Genomic DNA, 20,055 nt, shown 5'->3' on the forward strand with positions numbered 1-20,055 from the left:
AATAAAAAATTATACTTCAGATGTTAATTTAGTATCAAAAACGTAAAATATTTGAGTAGCCCAAGACATAGCCAAAGATTGAAGCGCCACAGCACTGGCGAAAATTTAAATTTGCCGACTGGAATTCTTTCGGATGATTGACTTTCAGAAAATCGACGCTCTACTGTATCTCCAAATGATGAAAATAAAAAATAAAGAAGCATATACTATCTTATATAGAAAAATAAAGCTTTAACACAATTTAGAAAAATATCTACAGAAACAAATTTAATTAACTATAAGAAAAATAAAACAATATCTGCAGTTGTATAATGGGGGAGGAAGCAGATGCAACAACAACCGCACATGCCAGAAACGACCCACCCCCTCGGAACTGACACCCGATCCCAACAAATAATATACACTCTATCCGGGGAATTTCAGTCGACCTGAAGAAGAGCGAAGGGATCGCTCGAAAACGTTTGTCAACAGCGTTATACAGTATATACGCGTCGAGCGCCGGTCACAGGTTCCAGATAGTGCAACGTTGATTTCACCCTGATGCTGAGAGTAGAACAGTTCCTATATGTAATAGACATCTTGAGAAGGGTAAAGAACAGATATATGGTTTTGTGTAAGAAACTATCAGCTTCTCTATTTACTTCAAGTTGATCTTATGGTCTGCTCTTTTGGGGCCTTTTTGTTTTGAAGCCATCAACTCTATAGAACTGATGTTCTATCATTGTCTTTTTGGTCTTGAGAGGTCAACCCCATCATATGCAATTAGATCTGATTTGGACCTTGAGTTTCCCTGGAAACGTTTTGTTACATTAACCCTAAACTTTCTGAGAAACATAATTTCTGGCCCATCTTCTTTGGAATATGAGGCTTATTTAACCCTGAAGAAGTTCTCATCAACCAGATCACTAAATTATAATTGGTCACAAAACTGAAGGGTCTTTTTAATAGAATAGGTATCTCATTTTCTATAAATAAAATACTTTCCTTACTGGAACCACACAATAAATAAAAATCAACACCTTTAAACATCCAGCAAATCGTTTTTTAATATTTTAAAAACGCTTTCGAACGCTTTAAGCGATCATCATCAGTTAACATTTGTGAATCGAATGAAGAAATTCGTTCGATTCACAAATTTCTTCGTTCGATTCACAAATGTTAACTGATGATGATCACTTAAAGCGTTCGAAAGCGTTTTTAAAATATTAAAAAACGATTTGCTGGATGTTTAAAGGTGTTGATTTTTATTTATTGTGTGGTTCCAGTAAGGAAAGTATTTTATTTATAGAAAATGAGATACCTATTCTATTAAAAAGACCCTTCAGTTTTGTGACCAATTATAATTTAGTGATCTGGTTGATGAGAACTTCTTCAGGGTTAAATAAGCCTCATATTCCAAAGAAGATGGGCCAGAAATTATGTTTCTCAGAAAGTTTAGGGTTAATGTAACAAAACGTTTCCAGGGAAACTCAAGGTCCAAATCAGATCTAATTGCATATGATGGGGTTGACCTCTCAAGACCAAAAAGACAATGATAGAACATCAGTTCTATAGAGTTGATGGCTTCAAAACAAAAAGGCCCCAAAAGAGCAGACCATAAGATCAACTTGAAGTAAATAGAGAAGCTGATAGTTTCTTACACAAAACCATATATCTGTTCTTTACCCTTCTCAAGATGTCTATTACATATAGGAACTGTTCTACTCTCAGCATCAGGGTGAAATCAACGTTGCACTATCTGGAACCTGTGACCGGCGCTCGACGCGTATATACTGTATAACGCTGTTGACAAACGTTTTCGAGCGATCCCTTCGCTCTTCTTCAGGTCGACTGAAATTCCCCGGATAGAGTGTATATTATTTGTTGGGATCGGGTGTCAGTTCCGAGGGGGTGGGTCGTTTCTGGCATGTGCGGTTGTTGTTGCATCTGCTTCCTCCCCCATTATACAACTGCAGATATTGTTTTATTTTTCTTATAGTTAATTAAATTTGTTTCTGTAGATATTTTTCTAAATTGTGTTAAAGCTTTATTTTTCTATATAAGATAGTATATGCTTCTTTATTTTTTATTTTCATCATTTGGAGATACAGTAGAGCGTCGATTTTCTGAAAGTCAATCATCCGAAAGAATTCCAGTCGGCAAATTTAAATTTTCGCCAGTGCTGTGGCACTTCAATCTTTGGCTATGTCTTGGGCTACTCAAATATTTTACGTTTTTGATACTAAATTAACATCTGAAGTATAATTTTTTATTGTTTTTATATTTTTCAATATATTTATTTTGTTTGTACAAAATAAAAAAATAATTTTTAACAATACAATAGTCTTTGTTAGGCTTAACATCGATGAAAATTCAACGCGAAGCGACACGCAACTGATAAAAATTTTAACATCGGATACGTTAAACTATTTTTTCGTACATAAATCGGTTATCCTAAATATCAGTTATATGAACAACCCCAGTCCCCAATTGATTTGGAAAATCAACGCTCTACTGTATTATTCATGTTTCTGTTAGTCCTAATATGTCGGAGTTATCTATCAATTGCAGAAAGTCATTACTTGCTATTTTGTTTTTTAAGCCTTGACAGTTCCAATTAGTTATATTTAAATTAAGTTTTTTTGTAAAATTTTGATAGTTATGTTTACTTTCTTTTTCTATATGACTTATTTTGTTCGATTTTTCAGTGGAGTATATGGTAAAAATTCTTCTGCATAAAACTAGTTGATTTTGTGTATAACTATAGGTAATTTTTTAATGATTTATTATTAAATAGTCATCATGTAATTTTAATTGTATTCCTTGTTTTTTAAAGTCATTATAGTATGGTAAACGTAGTTTTCTTCTTTTATGAGAATTTACAGTTTGAAGAAAGATTTCCACTTCCAGTGTGGAAATCTTTCTTCAAACTGTAAACTTATTCACTTCTCTTCTCCCTCTCTCCTTCGTTATGTAACCCTTTTTCACACATGTATGGCAATCTCCTGTTGTTTCAACAGTTGCAGAATTAGTTAGCTCCATGATGTCCATTCAACACATGAACAAAAACATTAGAACCTCCCAAATTTTTTTTTGTGCTGGTTATTTGGTTCTTTATAGCTTTGTAAAAAGATAAAAATTAGTAAAATATACTATAATATTTTTCTGTGTTCGTTCATCATAAAATTTATTTCTTTTATGAAATATTCAAATTAGAAAAATATACATATATAAATTTATGTATAACTGTTTTTTATTTTAAGATTTATATTTTGTATATATATACTGTATATGTGACATATTCACATTATAATTATAAATTGTTATAAAAAATTTTAAAATTAAAAAAATTGTTATATTTATATTAAATATTTAATTTGGTATGATTCAAGAATTTAAAAATTCTAATTTAAATATGACAAATGACTGTTAGGTTAAATTGAAGTTTTTAAAAATTTGTTTTATTTTAAAAAAATAATTATGCTCAGCTATGTCCTTGAACAAATTTAAATTATTTAGAATTAAGATTCTATATTATTAAATGTACTATTCCAGACTACTATCAATTTGTAGTCTACAAAATTGTGAATATCACATTTAAAAGAATCCCAGTGTTTTCGAAATTTGAATGATGATATCAACTAAATAAATGTGTTATAGGAATTTGTTGTTATATCTTTTTGATTTTTTTTTTAATCAGAACATATATTGAAATCAGAAATTTAGATATCTCTGAATGAAAAAAAAATTGTATTTAAATCTATAGATTTAGATGAATTTTTGCATGCATGCTATAAATGTTCTTAAATAGGCAATATGTAATGAATTATTTAATGTAATAAGCACCTTTATGAATATATAATCTGAAAATATAATAAGTTACTTACAGGAATGCATCTGTAAATATGGAGAATACTGAATCTTAGGTAAAATATTGATTAAAACTTGTAGTCTAGAATTACCCTAATTATTATAATTATTTATAATTTTAATATCTTAAAATAATAATTTTTTCCAGATTCTTAGATTACTTTTACTGTAAAATAAATTTTTATTTCAGTGGATCATACATGTATAAATAGTTAAGATGACAATCTCTTGAAAGGAGTTAATTAAATTTTGAATAGTTGACAATAATAATTATATATTTTTTATCAGAATGTAAATCTTGAAGTTTCAAGTGAAAACTATTTGAATAAATTAATTTTATATTTGCTTCATTTAATAATCAAGCATTCATTTTTAGGCAATTTATTGTCGTTTAAAGCATTTGAATTATTTATTTAACATTTTTATAAACACTGTTTACAAAAGACTAAAAATTGTGTATATATTAAATTTATATATATTATTTAATAAATTTTTTGATTTATTGCATTGTTATGTTCTCAATGCAGTTTAATGATACTGAAACTATAACAAAATAATCATAATAATAATTTTAATATATTTATTTGATTTTATTTATTTATTTTTTCAGGGTTTGCAAGGGCTTCCTATTTTAAAGCAAAAGTAAAAAATAAAGGAGCATGTAAAGCATTTTGGCAAGGAGAGAAAAGATTTAGGTAATTTAAAACGTATTTTTTATAATAAATCTTGTGTTTTGCTCTGTATTAAGAAAACAAAATAAGAAATTGTCACAAAGCAAAATATCTGTCATTCAGACTAAGAGAAGCGTTATCATTTAAAAGACAATTTTAACATGTAGATAAATAGAAAATGATGATAACATTAAACAACTGATTAAATTAATATTCTGTTTTGAAAAGTATAAAATTATAGCCATTTATCTGTCAGTAGATTAGAAAAATATCATCATATTTGATTATAATTTTTTACAATTACTTTAATGAAGTATAAATGTTTTCAGATAATGAATGAAATTTCTGTTCATAGCAGTTAGAATTGTAGAATTTCAAATTTAAAAGATTTAGTGTTATAAGATTCTAGATTATATGAAACTATTAATAAGCAAAAAGTTGACTTTTATCTATAATATACATAATATACAGATTGATTTTATAATTAAAAAATAATAAGATAACAACAACAAAAAATTAGTTTTATGCTTCTTATCATCTATATATTTTTTTCATATAAAAATTTGAAATATTATGTGGTTTAGCAAAGCCAAATTTGAGGAACAATTCAGAGGTGGAAACCTTTGCAATTTCAACTAAACCTTTTTAAATGCTTACAAGATATGCTCTATTGGTTTTCGATGATGATGAGTGCAGTTTCTCCACATGCAATGATCTCTTGAGCTCAAAGCACCAATCATTCCCAATCATTAATATCCAGTTAAAAATCTTAGCACCCAAATAATCATTTGAATGACATGGTCCATTTTTCTGATCTGGAAAACATTTTTTCAATTTTCACACAACCTGCAATGATTGTTGACAAGCTTAATTTGGAAATTCCAAATTTCTGGACTGTTGTGTACGTAAAATAAACAATTAATTGTTAACGTATATAATTAACTTTATTATAATACAAATGTAACTTTGTGCCTCCAGGTCTAAGTGTTACAACAGCTAACGCATGACTGACTAGAGATAAAGGAACATGGTAAAGGTCAGAGGTGTGAGGTCACCTAACTAGGTCAAGGGGCAATTCGGTGTGGATTATCCCCTGGAAGTTTACATACATAACATGGACTATCTTATTTTTCTTTTGACCCTCGTCAACATCTTTCGGAATTTCTAATTTCTTTGTAATAGAAAGATACTTATGCTGATTCCTGGTACTGCTGCTGGCCATATTGTTGGAATCAGCTATTGAAGTTATTGTTAAATATTATATGACATTGATATGTACAGTACAATGCATTGTGCCACAATAATGTTTGTAAATATTTTTCCCTTTACATAATAAAAGGTTAGTGGCATTATTGACTTCTCTGGGAACTGTTGGTTTTGGTGACTCTTTTTACTGGTTATGGTCCCTTTTCAGTGCTGACCTTCCGTGAGTCAAGTCAGTGTTATCTTTTGTGCAATCTTTGTTCTTTTGTCACATAACCAGTTACATGAGTCTAACCAGTTTTCCTAGTCTCAAAAAGCAACATCCAGTCTAACACATATGAGATAATTTAACTGGTATATGCTACAGTTAAATTACCTCATATTGTACAAAGAGTATACCACAGAATATGTATTGCAGTATGGGGGTACAAATATCGTGTGAATGAATCAACACGATAAAATATAAGTGTTCAACCAGGGGATAAATTTATAACAAGCGTACTTGGTGGAAACAACGCTTATTAAGGGGAATCCACTGGACTCAATAGGGACTAGACAAGACAACCATTGAATACTATAACAATATTTCTTTAATATACTTGGGAGGATACAGTACTTCCAAGATAAAGATGCGACACAAGAATACAGAGTCCGACAAATCTGGTATATCGCGAATCGATAACAAAAATCTCCCGACAATGAATTGCTCAAGCTGACGTAACAAGAATACATGGAAACATACCGACATAAATGAGGCTTTGACGATCTTTTCTTCTCTTCCACTCCGGGTAGGGAAAGGTTCCAAAGTTCTAAAAATCTCTACGGACTTGCTTGCACAGGCTCTATATCTTCATTCCCGCACTTCACTCCACTGTCCACGCTCCTCTGCCGTTTTCTCCACTCTCCACTTCCCTTCACCCCTCTCCCTGAGACACACCCCGTCCATAAAACACACACCCCTGAATTACATAACTCCTCTCCACCGAGTTAGACCCACCATGTGGCGAAGGGGGGCAAGAACAGACGTAAGACACAGCAGTATACTAATCTCAATGAATGAATGTATGGGAAAAACTGTTACAGCTGCAGTGATCTAAATGTATGATGAGTTTTCAGAAGGAAAGATTTATGGGAAGTTTTACCATGCCTATCACAGAAGGCCAAAATGCAGAGAATATGACATCAGGGTTTACTTTAGACAGATTGTTTTTAGAGTAAATGACAGTTAACAGTTTTTTTTAACTATTTTTACATGATGTCTTCTGTATAATACACAGTGCCATCTAATGGCTTTTGGAAAATAATGTCATTAATTTCTTGCAATGTGAGAAACTCTTGAGAGAAGGATGGTTTGTTAGTTAGGATGTTCCATTATTTTGGATGAAAATTACATGTTGTTATGTGGCAAATTGGTCAAGACTAGAGTTTTTGTTTATTAATTAGGATGTTTGTAATTAGGATGCTTACTATATTTAAATATGATTTACTATGATTATTCATTACTAAATATTAACCAGTTACATAACTACACTGTTTTTATTTTAGGTTTTTTATCCGCCACATTATTAAATTGCAAAGTTTTTATTGGAGTGTTATTGTACTTGTCTTTCTAAACACAGTGTGTGTTGCTGTTGAACATTATAATCAGCCTGAATGGCTGACAGAATTTTTATGTGAGTAAAGCTATTTTTATCTGATTCATCTTATTTTAAATATTTACAGAATTTTATACTTTATATTTATTCATTTAACTTACAGGCTATTTTAGATAGAATTATGAATTAAACTTTAACCAAAATACTTTTTCTAGAACAAAAATACAATAAAAGAAAATGGGAACCTGTCTCTTTTATTTTTTACTTCTTTATATAAAACATTTTTGTTAATAAAATAATTGAGATTAAATACATATTTAGTTATTTCAAGTTTTTCTGTCTTATTTATTCACAAAGGAAAACAAAAATAAAACAATATGAAATATTGACTAATGCTCAAAATTTTAAGAAAATTATTTTAGATTTATTAAATTATATATAATATTTTATTGAAAAATATTAACATTTAAAAATTAACAAAAAGATATTACAGTAAATTAATTGAATTTTCAGTTTAGTTGTGTTTAAACCAGGGGTGAGCAACCTTTTTAATCAACGGGCCAATTTAAATTTTAAAATTTTTTGGCGGGCCGCACATAAAGTAACACTTATTAATAATTTACAAAACTTTATTTATAATAAACATTAGAATAAAAAAATATAAAATTTTAAAAAAGTAAAGATTTCATATACAAATTTTAATGCAAAATAAAAACAAACAAGAAAAGAACAGAAAAACGAATTTACTTGAAATTTTTAATGAGAAATTTGGCACTGTTTTTTCGATACAAGCTGATCAATATCAGCCGGAATTGATGAGGTAGCTACACGTACGCAGCTTTCTAATCATGCATCACCCAGTCTTGATCGGTGGTCATTTTTGATTAATTTCATGGTTGAAAATAATTGTTCGCAAACATACGTACTTCCGAACAGAGACATCATTTACTTTGCATTTTTCGTCAAAAGCGGAAATTTCTCGGGGCTCACATAAGATTTATAAAAATTTTCGATGTTTACTGAGAAAAATACATTTTTTAAATCGGTATTATTCTGCATGTCAATCACTTCCATTTGAAAGTCTTCGGGAACTGTATCCACATCGATATTAAATGGCGAGGAAAACATTTTCATGGAAACCGCTGTCTTCTCAGCTTTGAACATTTGGAAACGTAATTGAAATTCGTTGATTAAAATGTTTATATATTGCGCGTATTTTTGAGAAGTAGTAACGTTTTCTTTTTCTAAATGTGGAAAGTGAGACACATTATTCTGCAAAAGATTCTGTTTCCACAGTTTTAATTTGCGCTCAAAGCCCTGAATTTTATCATACAAATTGTGAATAGTTTGTATGATAAATGTATGTGTCCTTTGCCTTGAAGTTCCACATTAAGATCATTGAGATGCTGAGTCATGTCGATAAGAAACCCAACATCGCAACATCCATTCTTTATTACCAAAATGAGAAAAGGCATATCCCTTCATATCCAAGAACAATTGTATTTCGCTGTTGTTGTATACTCTTTTTAGCATTGCACCTCTACTAAGCCAACGTACTTCGGTATTTAAAACTACGTCGCCATATTCAGTTTCTAAATCTTTCAGGAATTCCTTAAATTCACGGTGATTTAACGCGCGCGACTTTATAAAATTGATTAGTTTAATTATTGGTACTGTGACATTTGGCAAACTCAATCTTTTCGCACACATATTTTCCTGGTGAATTATACAGTGGTTAACGAATATTTCCCTTCCTGTGACCTTCTTAATGTATTGAAATAGCCTTCACGATACTCCTACCTCCATGCTTGACATTGCTCGTGCTCCATCTGTCGACATATCAATAATCTTTTCTAATGAAATTGAAAAATTTTCCAACACAGACTTTAGTTCATCGTACAGGTCTTTGCCGGTTGTAATCCCTTGCATTGGAATCAGTGAACACAATTCTTTGGTAATATTAAATTTGGTGTCAATACCACGTAAAAATATAGCCAGTTGTGCTGTATCGCTAATATCGCAACTTTCATCAAGCGCCAAAGAACAGTATTCGAATTTTGCAATGCGTTCACGAAGCGTTGTTGCTATGTTCTCGGACAAGTCTTCAATTCTCCTTGCAATGGTGAATCTTGATAAACTAATGTTTGAAATAATATTTATTTTATCAGGAAATGCTATTTCTGCAACAGCAGTCAGACATTCTTTTATCATCTCTCCATCCGCAAAGGGTTTCATTTTTTTTGCCAGTATTTGACTGACAACAAAACTAGCCTTTACTGCCGTATTTGATAAAATAGCTTGATTTTTAAAAATAGCCTGTTGTTTTCCCAAGTTTTTCTCCATTTGATTAAACTTATCTATCCGGAGTTGTCCTGTTAAGTTTTTATATTGTTGTTCATGTTTTGTATCGTAATGCCTTTTTATGTTATATTCTTTTAATGTCGACACAGTCTCTGAGCATATTAAGCATACAGCTTTATCTTTGACGAAAGTGAAAAAATAATCAAATTTCCACTTTTCTTGGAAATGCCTGTGCTCATCCGCAACCTTCCGTTTTTTTTTGTTTGCTTTTCCGACATGCTATTATGGATTAAAAATTTGAAAGTTAAAAAAATTTGTAGGAAAACTTAATTTTGAATAAAAAAAACTCTAATATTACCTTTATGGCAATAATATTGCACTCATGCCTTTCAATAAACACAAGAATTGCTAAAATTGCTAGTTAACAGCTTACCAGTCTGACTGATTGTGTGACAGAAGCAAACACAAACAAGTACAGACGCAGCGCGTTCGTATTGCATGTTTGAACAACTCGCCGACAAGTGAGTAACTCGTCACAAAAATTGTTTCGGTTTAGTATGTACTACCATTTTATTATAAATAATTTTATAATAATATATTGATAGGAGAAAGTCAATAAAATAAATTCAATTTTAAAAATGCTTGGCGGGCCGCATAAACATGTTTAACGGGCCGCAAGCCGCGTGTTGCTCATCCCTGGTTTAAACTGTTTAACTGTAGACAGGAAAATAAGCTAAAATTTATTTGCATAATTTTAAGTTATTATTTTACAAATTTTATTTTACAATATTGTTTAAAGTTTTCTCAATACAAATTTTAATCTTTATTGGTAAGTTTAATAAACTAACTATTTCACATAAATTATTTTCAAAAATTTGATTTATGTTTAAAAATAGACTTTCTGACATCACTTTTGTCATCAGTTGGAATATTTTTTATGAAGATTTTAAGCTTATGCTTTTAAAGGATTCTAAACTTTCAGTTTCATCTAATGTGTTACAGGGGGTCTTGTTTTAATGAGTATTCATTGTCTGAGTCCCCATAGTTATGTGTTCAAAAAATTGTGGAACACAACTTAAAAATTTCCCACACTTATGAGGTTTTTCCCAGCGGATGGTAACTTCCTCTTACATTACATGTTCTATGTGCACATTGATTTATATCATCATACACAGGGTGCATTATTGGGCATGCATTTGTTGTTTCAGTTTTGGTTCTAGCTGGTTTTTCTGTTTTGCTTATCAAAATTATATCAATGAAGCATAGCAAAACTGATGATGGAGTTCCTAAAAGGAAATGTGCTTCATACAGTCTAGAACATAATATAATAACAGAGTATATTATATATTATAATATATAATACAGGTATCCCTTGATTAACACAGTTAATTAATTCCATGATCCTACTGCACATATCAAAATCATGTTAATCAAAATATAGTGTCTATGTTAAGTAAAGACAGCTGGTAAAGCCACATAAATTAAAATTTTTGCTTCATATATAAAGGGATTGCCATAATTAGTTTTGTGTATTAATTAAATCCTGCATTAAGCAAAACTGCATTAAGCAAAGGATACCTGTATTTAAGCAAAGTAAACATATAATTGAAGAAATCAAAGGAATTGCATATGGACTTGAATAAAATTCCCAGTGAAAATGGGTAATTGTTGGTTTACATGACACAGTTGCAAAGTGTGACAAAATTGTCAATTATTTTCTTAAAAGTGATCCAGTTTATGAATGGGCAAAAAAATTTGAGTGTGGGATGAAAGACTTATAATCTTGTAATAAAACAACATTAAATGAAAAATTAATATAAAAGGCATTAAAGAACTTTTTAAAAAAATGTTTTAATATGTCGTTTTCAGGAAGAACTGGAAAGAAATAGGTTTTTGAACAAGTTTTTAAATTGGAACAAAAACGGCATTAGCTGCGTATAACATAAGTTTAAAAATAAAGAATTAGATTTAAAATATGCATGAAAGTTCTTTAATGCCTTTTTATGTGAATTTTTTTCTTAAATTAGTGAAATTGTTGGCATGACGTCCACTCTACATATTTAAGTTTAATTAAATGAAAAAATAAACTGAAGGAAACATCATACTTTAGCATACTTTAGATTCATTTTTTTGTATATCAAAACTCAGCAATCAGTGAAAATGATGAAACACAATCATNTGACTGGTTACTTAATTTTTCTTTCCAATTATTTATTTCCTTGTCCATTTGATCTAATTTCAATTCAATTATTTGCAATTGTCTCAAATTCTGCGTGAATAAAACACAATTTTATGCATGATTTATTGAAATAAAGGGTAAAAGCAATTTTTTAATGTAAATAATAATATATAATCAAATATTCACTTGTTCTCTTTCTTTTTTGATTTCGGTCAAATCATTCTTTTTACTATTTAATTCATTAAGAAGCTTGTTATATTTATTTTTAAAAGTTTTAAAGTATTTATTCTTTTCAATAGCAGTTTTCTATATGATTTCAGACTATGCAGAATTTGTATTTTTGGGACTTTTCATCTTTGAAATGTTTATGAAAGTATATGCCCTGGGGCCACGCCTCTATTTTGAATCGTCTTTCAACAGATTTGATTGTGTTGTGAGTATGAAAGTTATTTCTGTTTTATAAATTATAAGAAATCAGTAACATCAAGATAAAATATTTTTTTTATTGATTTACTGAAAAATTATATAGTAGCATAAAAATGGTCATAATTTTTTTCTTTGTTTTATATTTGGAATTTCAGACAAAATCTTTTTAGATTATAATTTTTTTTTTTTTTTGAAAATGTCATTCCTTTATTTTATTAACATCCTTTATTTAAGGATGTGAATAAAATTATCACATTATCATTTACATAATTCTAAATTTTCATTAGTGTTACACACTGTTATATTAAGTAAAAAAATTAAACTAGTTTTAAAGCATACACTTGTTTAATATTCTTTAGATGTTTAGTTTAAACAACTGTTAGAGTTTTTAAGACATTTTATATTTTATTTTATTAGTTGAACGAATTATTCATTCAAAGTTACATAAGATGCATTCATTTTCATTTTTATTAACATTTACAAAATGTGTTTGCAAAATCAAAAAATAAAAAATAACTTCAATATTGCATTCTGCAGGCAGACAAACAAAACTTGGAATTTTAATATTAAGAAAACTCAAAATTTATTTAGTATTGCAAATATTTTAGTAAATCTTTATGTTGATTTTATTGTTATACGTATTAAAAGTAAATATCAAAATAATTTCAATTTACTTTAACATTTTATTTTATTAANTATTAATAGCAAGGTTGAGGCCAAAGTTTTAAATGCGAAAACGTGTATGTCGGACATTTAGTGCTGCTTTCCTGTAAACCTAGAAGTTTGACAATGGTGTTTGGATAGTCAGTGGAATCATGCTCAGCATTCCAAACACCATTGTCAAACTTCTAAGTTTACAGAAAAGCAGCACATAAGTAACAGTTCACAATGAATATATTTTTATTAAATTGAAATAAGAAAAAAAAACAATAATTGGTTAATTGTACCAACAGTTGACTAATTGAATATTTGACAAATATACTAAATAACAAAAAGAATAAACAATCAATCAAAGAAAATCTCACTTCATATAATAACAAATCCAAAAATTTCACCTCCACCTCAAAAAAAGAAATACATCAAAGTATACAGCTTACGCTAATCACTTCTCAGAGACGTGTCTACATCATTCGTCACCAGGAGCTACATCACATGGCTGTATTGGATGTGCCGTCTTTTATCCAATGTTCAGTCCAGCTTCGCACTGCTCTAATTTACATTATTTTGCTTCATGGGATCAGTCACTGATACAAAATTAGTATCTCTGCCTTTTTGACTTTGTCACATGTGCTTAAGAGTTTGTCCTTAAATAAAAAGACACCTGAAAAGAAAATAACTAACTAAAAATAATTTTCAAAAACATAAAATAATGGTTGGACATTGACTCCTTTACATAATTACCAGATATGAAATGAATCTACATTTCAAATAACACTGATGCTGAAAAACAGATTTTTAAGGTGTCCATAGATTAGATCTTACCATACAAAATAGAACAGAATTTTTCTAGAACTGTTTTTGTTTTTTTTTATTTAAATTTAAATATAAGTTTATTGTCAGAATGGCTTATCTAATTAAATAAAATAAGTGATACATTTTTAGAAGTAGAAAACAAAAAGTCAACATAAAACACAATAAAGTCAACTAAAAATAAATAAATAAATAAAAGTAAGCAAAATAAAATAAAAAAGAGTAAGTATAGTATGAATAAGTATAATATTCCATATGAAAAATGTCTATGTATGAATTTAATGACTTTTTTGATATTGTTTATGGCTGCATCTATTAGTCCAAAGTTTAAGAACTTTTTAACCAATCAATTCATTATTTGGGATAATTCTCTTATTGATCATCAAATTTATGAGTCATACCACAGGTTGGCTTATAACTTTTTATTTATTTCATATATTATTATTTTTTATTTCCTACTCTTAAAAATGTATTGTTTATTTTAATCAGACAAGCCATTTTGACAATCAAACTTATATTTCATTTAAAAAAAAATTTTCTTAAATACGGTTTTAGAAAAATGCTATTCTATTCTGTAAAATGAGGGAATTTCATGATAGGAGCAAATATCCTGAAAAATGTTTTATTCATAAATAAAAGCAATCTGTGGACTCTTTAAAAATTTGTTTTTTAGCATCAGCATTGTTCAGTATATATTATGGAATCAAACATTGTTAAGGAACTGTATTTTATAGGATTATTAGAAAAATTATAAAAATCAATTACATACAGACTGTACTTTATAAACAGACTGTTTAAGACTATGCTGGTAATAAATTATTTTATTTGATCTTATAATAAAATAATTTCATATAATTATGATAAATGATCTTATTTCATTAGTATCTTATTTAATCTTATTTTAAAATTATATAGGTTATTTTAGGAAGTATATTTGAAGTTGTTTGGTCTAGTCTTAGAGACGGTTCTTTTGGACTCTCTGTACTTCGAGCCTTACGACTTTTAAGGATATTTAAAGTTACAAAGTAAGTATCATAAAAATATTTTATTTATACATGACATACATGAAAATAATTTTTTGATTTACAGTCGACCCCCCTATAAGATCATTGATTTTTCCGTTTTATCTGAATTACATGTTGTACGAGTCACTTCGATTTTACAAATACGTGTGCCGGACTGTGAATGGCTCACATATTTGTAAAATCTAAGTGACTCGTACAACATGTAATTCAGATAAAACGGAAAAATCAATGATCTTATAGGGGGGTCGACTGTAAATCAAAAAATTATTTTCATGTATGTCATGTATAAATAAAATATTTTTATGATACTTACTTTGTAACTTTAAATATCCTTAAAAGTCGTAAGGCTCGAAGTACAGAGAGTCCAAAAGAACCGTCTCTAAGACTAGACCAAACAACTTCAAATATACTTCCTAAAATAACCTATATAATTTTAAAATAAGATTAAATAAGATACTAATGAAATAAGATCATTTATCATAATTATATGAAATTATTTTATTATAAGATCAAATAAAATAATTTATTACCAGCATAGTCTTAAACAGTCTGTTTATAAAGTACAGTCTGTATGTAATTGATTTTTATAATTTTTCTAATAATCCTATAAAATACAGTTCCTTAACAATGTTTGATTCCATAATATATACTGAACAATGCTGATGCTAAAAAACAAATTTTTAAAGAGTCCACAGATTGCTTTTATTTATGAATAAAACATTTTTCAGGATATTTGCTCCTATCATGAAATTCCCTCATTTTACAGAATAGAATAGCATTTTTCTAAAACCGTATTTAAGAAAATTTTTTTTTAAATGAAATATAAGTTTGATTGTCAAAATGGCTTGTCTGATTAAAATAAACAATACATTTTTAAGAGTAGGAAATAAAAAATAATAATATATGAAATAAATAAAAAGTTATAAGCCAACCTGTGGTATGACTCATAAATTTGATGATCAATAAGAGAATTATCCCAAATAATGAATTGATTGGTTAAAAAGTTCTTAAACTTTGGACTAATAGATGCAGCCATAAACAATATCAAAAAAGTCATTAAATTCATACATAGACATTTTTCATATGGAATATTATACTTATTCATACTATACTTACTCTTTTTTATTTTATTTTGCTTACTTTTATTTATTTATTTATTTTTAGTTGACTTTATTGTGTTTTATGTTGACTTTTTGTTTTCTACTTCTAAAAATGTATCACTTATTTTATTTAATTAGATAAGCCATTCTGACAATAAACTTATATTTAAATTTAAATAAAAAAAAACAAAAACAGTTCTAGAAAAATTCTGTTCTATTTTGTATGGTAAGATCTAATCTATGGACACCTTAAAAATCTGTTTTTCAGCATCAGTGTTATTTGAAATGTAGATTCATTTCATATCTGGTAATTATGTAAAGGAGTCAATGTCCAACCATTATTTTATGTTTTTGAAAATTATTTTTAGTTAGTTATTTTCTTTTCAGGTGTCTTTTTATTTAAGGACAAACTCTTAAGCACATGTGACAAAGTCAAAAAGGCAGAGATACTAATTTTGTATCAGTGACTGATCCCATGAAGCAAAATAATGTAAATTAGAGCAGTGCGAAGCTGGACTGAACATTGGATAAAAGACGGCACATCCAATACAGCCATGTGATGTAGCTCCTGGTGACGAATGATGTAGACACGTCTCTGAGAAGTGATTAGCGTAAGCTGTATACTTTGATGTATTTCTTTTTTTGAGGTGGAGGTGAAATTTTTGGATTTGTTATTATATGAAGTGAGATTTTCTTTGATTGATTGTTTATTCTTTTTGTTATTTAGTATATTTGTCAAATATTCAATTAGTCAACTGTTGGTACAATTAACCAATTATTGTTTTTTTTTCTTATTTCAATTTAATAAAAATATATTCATTGTGAACTGTTACTTATATGTGGTTGTATTAATTATTATTATTAGCTTTTGATTTAAAAGTCCAGGCCTAGTTCTTGAACTCTAACATTGTGTAAACCCAGTTCTTTTTTTTTGCGTTACAATTATTATTAATTTTTTTCTTTAAATAGTCTCTTTAATAGTTATTTATAAAAAAATTCTTGACTTTGAAAGTACTCTAAAAAGTTGGTATGTCAATAACAAATATTTTAATTATGAATTTAAAAAACGATATATTATTATTTTTTCTCTTCTTAACAATTCAATTTTATTAATGCTAATTTTTGTCTTTTCTTAATAAAATAAAATGTTAAAGTAAATTGAAATTATTTTGATATTTACTTTTAATACGTATAACAATAAAATCAACATAAAGATTTACTAAAATATTTGCAATACTAAATAAATTTTGAGTTTTCTTAATATTAAAATTCCAAGTTTTGTTTGTCTGCCTGCAGAATGCAATATTGAAGTTATTTTTTATTTTTTGATTTTGCAAACACATTTTGTAAATGTTAATAAAAATGAAAATGAATGCATCTTATGTAACTTTGAATGAATAATTCGTTCAACTAATAAAATAAAATATAAAATGTCTTAAAAACTCTAACAGTTGTTTAAACTAAACATCTAAAGAATATTAAACAAGTGTATGCTTTAAAACTAGTTTAATTTTTTTACTTAATATAACAGTGTGTAACACTAATGAAAATTTAGAATTATGTAAATGATAATGTGATAATTTTATTCACATCCTTAAATAAAGGATGTTAATAAAATAAAGGAATGACATTTTCAAAAAAAAAAAAAAATTATAATCTAAAAAGATTTTGTCTGAAATTCCAAATATAAAACAAAGAAAAAAATTATGACCATTTTTATGCTACTATATAATTTTTCAGTAAATCAATAAAAAAAATATTTTATCTTGATGTTACTGATTTCTTATAATTTATAAAACAGAAATAACTTTCATACTCACAACACAATCAAATCTGTTGAAAGACGATTCAAAATAGAGGCGTGGCCCCAGGGCATATACTTTCATAAACATTTCAAAGATGAAAAGTCCCAAAAATACAAATTCTGCATAGTCTGAAATCATATAGAAAACTGCTATTGAAAAGAATAAATACTTTAAAACTTTTAAAAATAAATATAACTTGAAAAAATGTAAACAAAATAATTATTTAACTAATTATAATTATAATACAGGGAGTCCTCATTTAATGTGGATAACCAAAACCAAATACTTACCACTTTAAATGAATCTATGTAAAGCAGGGATATAAATTCATAGAATATCATATGAAAAATATTTAATTGGGAATTCAATAAAACAAAACCAAATGAAAAATGTGAAAGAAATCTTTTTTATCCCTATTTACACATATGTAAAAATATTTATTATTAATATAATTGAATATCAGAAATTATTTATAAATATTATTTATAACTAAATTTTAGAAAAGCATGATTGTGTTTCATCATTTTCACTGATTGCTGAGTTTTGATATACAAAAAAATGAATCTAAAGTATGCTAAAGTATGATGTTTCCTTCAGTTTATTTTTTCATTTAATTAAACTTAAATATGTAGAGTGGACGTCATGCCAACAATTTCACTAATTTAAGAAAAAAATTCACATAAAAAGGCATTAAAGAACTTTCATGCATATTTTAAATCTAATTCTTTATTTTTAAACTTATGTTATACGCAGCTAATGCCGTTTTTGTTCCAATTTAAAAACTTGTTCAAAAACCTATTTCTTTCCAGTTCTTCCTGAAAACGACATATTAAAACATTTTTTTAAAAAGTTCTTTAATGCCTTTTATATTAATTTTTCATTTAATGTTGTTTTATTACAAGATTATAAGTCTTTCATCCCACACTCAAATTTTTTTGCCCATTCATAAACTGGATCACTTTTAAGAAAATAATTGACAATTTTGTCACACTTTGCAACTGTGTCATGTAAACCAACAATTACCCATTTTCACTGGGAATTTTATTCAAGTCCATATGCAATTCCTTTGATTTCTTCAATTATATGTTTACTTTGCTTAAATACAGGTATCCTTTGCTTAATGCAGTTTTGCTTAATGCAGGATTTAATTAATACACAAAACTAATTATGGCAATCCCTTTATATATGAAGCAAAAATTTTAATTTATGTGGCTTTACCAGCTGTCTTTACTTAACATAGACACTATATTTTGATTAACATGATTTTGATATGTGCAGTAGAATCATGGAATTAATTAACTGTGTTAATCAAGGGATACCTGTATTATATATTATAATATATAATATACTCTGTTATTATATTATGTTCTAGACTGTATGAAGCACATTTCCTTTTAGGAACTCCATCATCAGTTTTGCTATGCTTCATTGATATAATTTTGATAAGCAAAACAGAAAAACCAGCTAGAACCAAAACTGAAACAACAAATGCATGCCCAATAATGCACCCTGTGTATGATGATATAAATCAATGTGCACATAGAACATGTAATGTAAGAGGAAGTTACCATCCGCTGGGAAAAACCTCATAAGTGTGGGAAATTTTTAAGTTGTGTTCCACAATTTTTTGAACACATAACTATGGGGACTCAGACAATGAATACTCATTAAAACAAGACCCCCTGTAACACATTAGATGAAACTGAAAGTTTAGAATCCTTTAAAAGCATAAGCTTAAAATCTTCATAAAAAATATTCCAACTGATGACAAAAGTGATGTCAGAAAGTCTATTTTTAAACATAAATCAAATTTTTGAAAATAATTTATGTGAAATAGTTAGTTTATTAAACTTACCAATAAAGATTAAAATTTGTATTGAGAAAACTTTAAACAATATTGTAAAATAAAATTTGTAAAATAATAACTTAAAATTATGCAAATAAATTTTAGCTTATTTTCCTGTCTACAGTTAAACAGTTTAAACCAGGGATGAGCAACACGCGGCTTGCGGCCCGTTAAACATGTTTATGCGGCCCGCCAAGCATTTTTAAAATTGAATTTATTTTATTGACTTTCTCCTATCAATATATTATTATAAAATTATTTATAATAAAATGGTAGTACATACTAAACCGAAACAATTTTTGTGACGAGTTACTCACTTGTCGGCGAGTTGTTCAAACATGCAATACGAACGCGCTGCGTCTGTACTTGTTTGTGTTTGCTTCTGTCACACAATCAGTCAGACTGGTAAGCTGTTAACTAGCAATTTTAGCAATTCTTGTGTTTATTGAAAGGCATGAGTGCAATATTATTGCCATAAAGGTAATATTAGAGTTTTTTTTATTCAAAATTAAGTTTTCCTACAAATTTTTTTAACTTTCAAATTTTTAATCCATAATAGCATGTCGGAAAAGCAAACAAAAAAAC

At 28.0% G+C, this 20,055-nt stretch overlaps 1 protein-coding gene across 1 annotated transcript in view; it reads left to right on the top strand.

The window, feature by feature from the left end:
• Positions 1–20,055, top strand: part of LOC111619799 (voltage-dependent calcium channel type A subunit alpha-1-like) — a 76,425-nt gene that overhangs the window by 44,278 nt on the left and 12,092 nt on the right. Inside the window, exons 4-7 of the mRNA XM_023361615.1 lie at positions 4,460–4,544; positions 7,269–7,396; positions 12,119–12,231; positions 14,610–14,719. Coding sequence (XP_023217383.1) covers positions 4,460–4,544; positions 7,269–7,396; positions 12,119–12,231; positions 14,610–14,719 — 436 coding nt within the window. The remainder of the gene's footprint in view (positions 1–4,459; positions 4,545–7,268; positions 7,397–12,118; positions 12,232–14,609; positions 14,720–20,055) is intronic.

Source organism: Centruroides sculpturatus, unplaced genomic scaffold, assembly GCF_000671375.1.
Source record: "Centruroides sculpturatus isolate CEXI.00-Female unplaced genomic scaffold, Cexi_2.0 scaffold178, whole genome shotgun sequence".
In the NCBI taxonomy this organism is placed as follows: Eukaryota; Metazoa; Arthropoda; class Arachnida; order Scorpiones; family Buthidae; genus Centruroides; species Centruroides sculpturatus.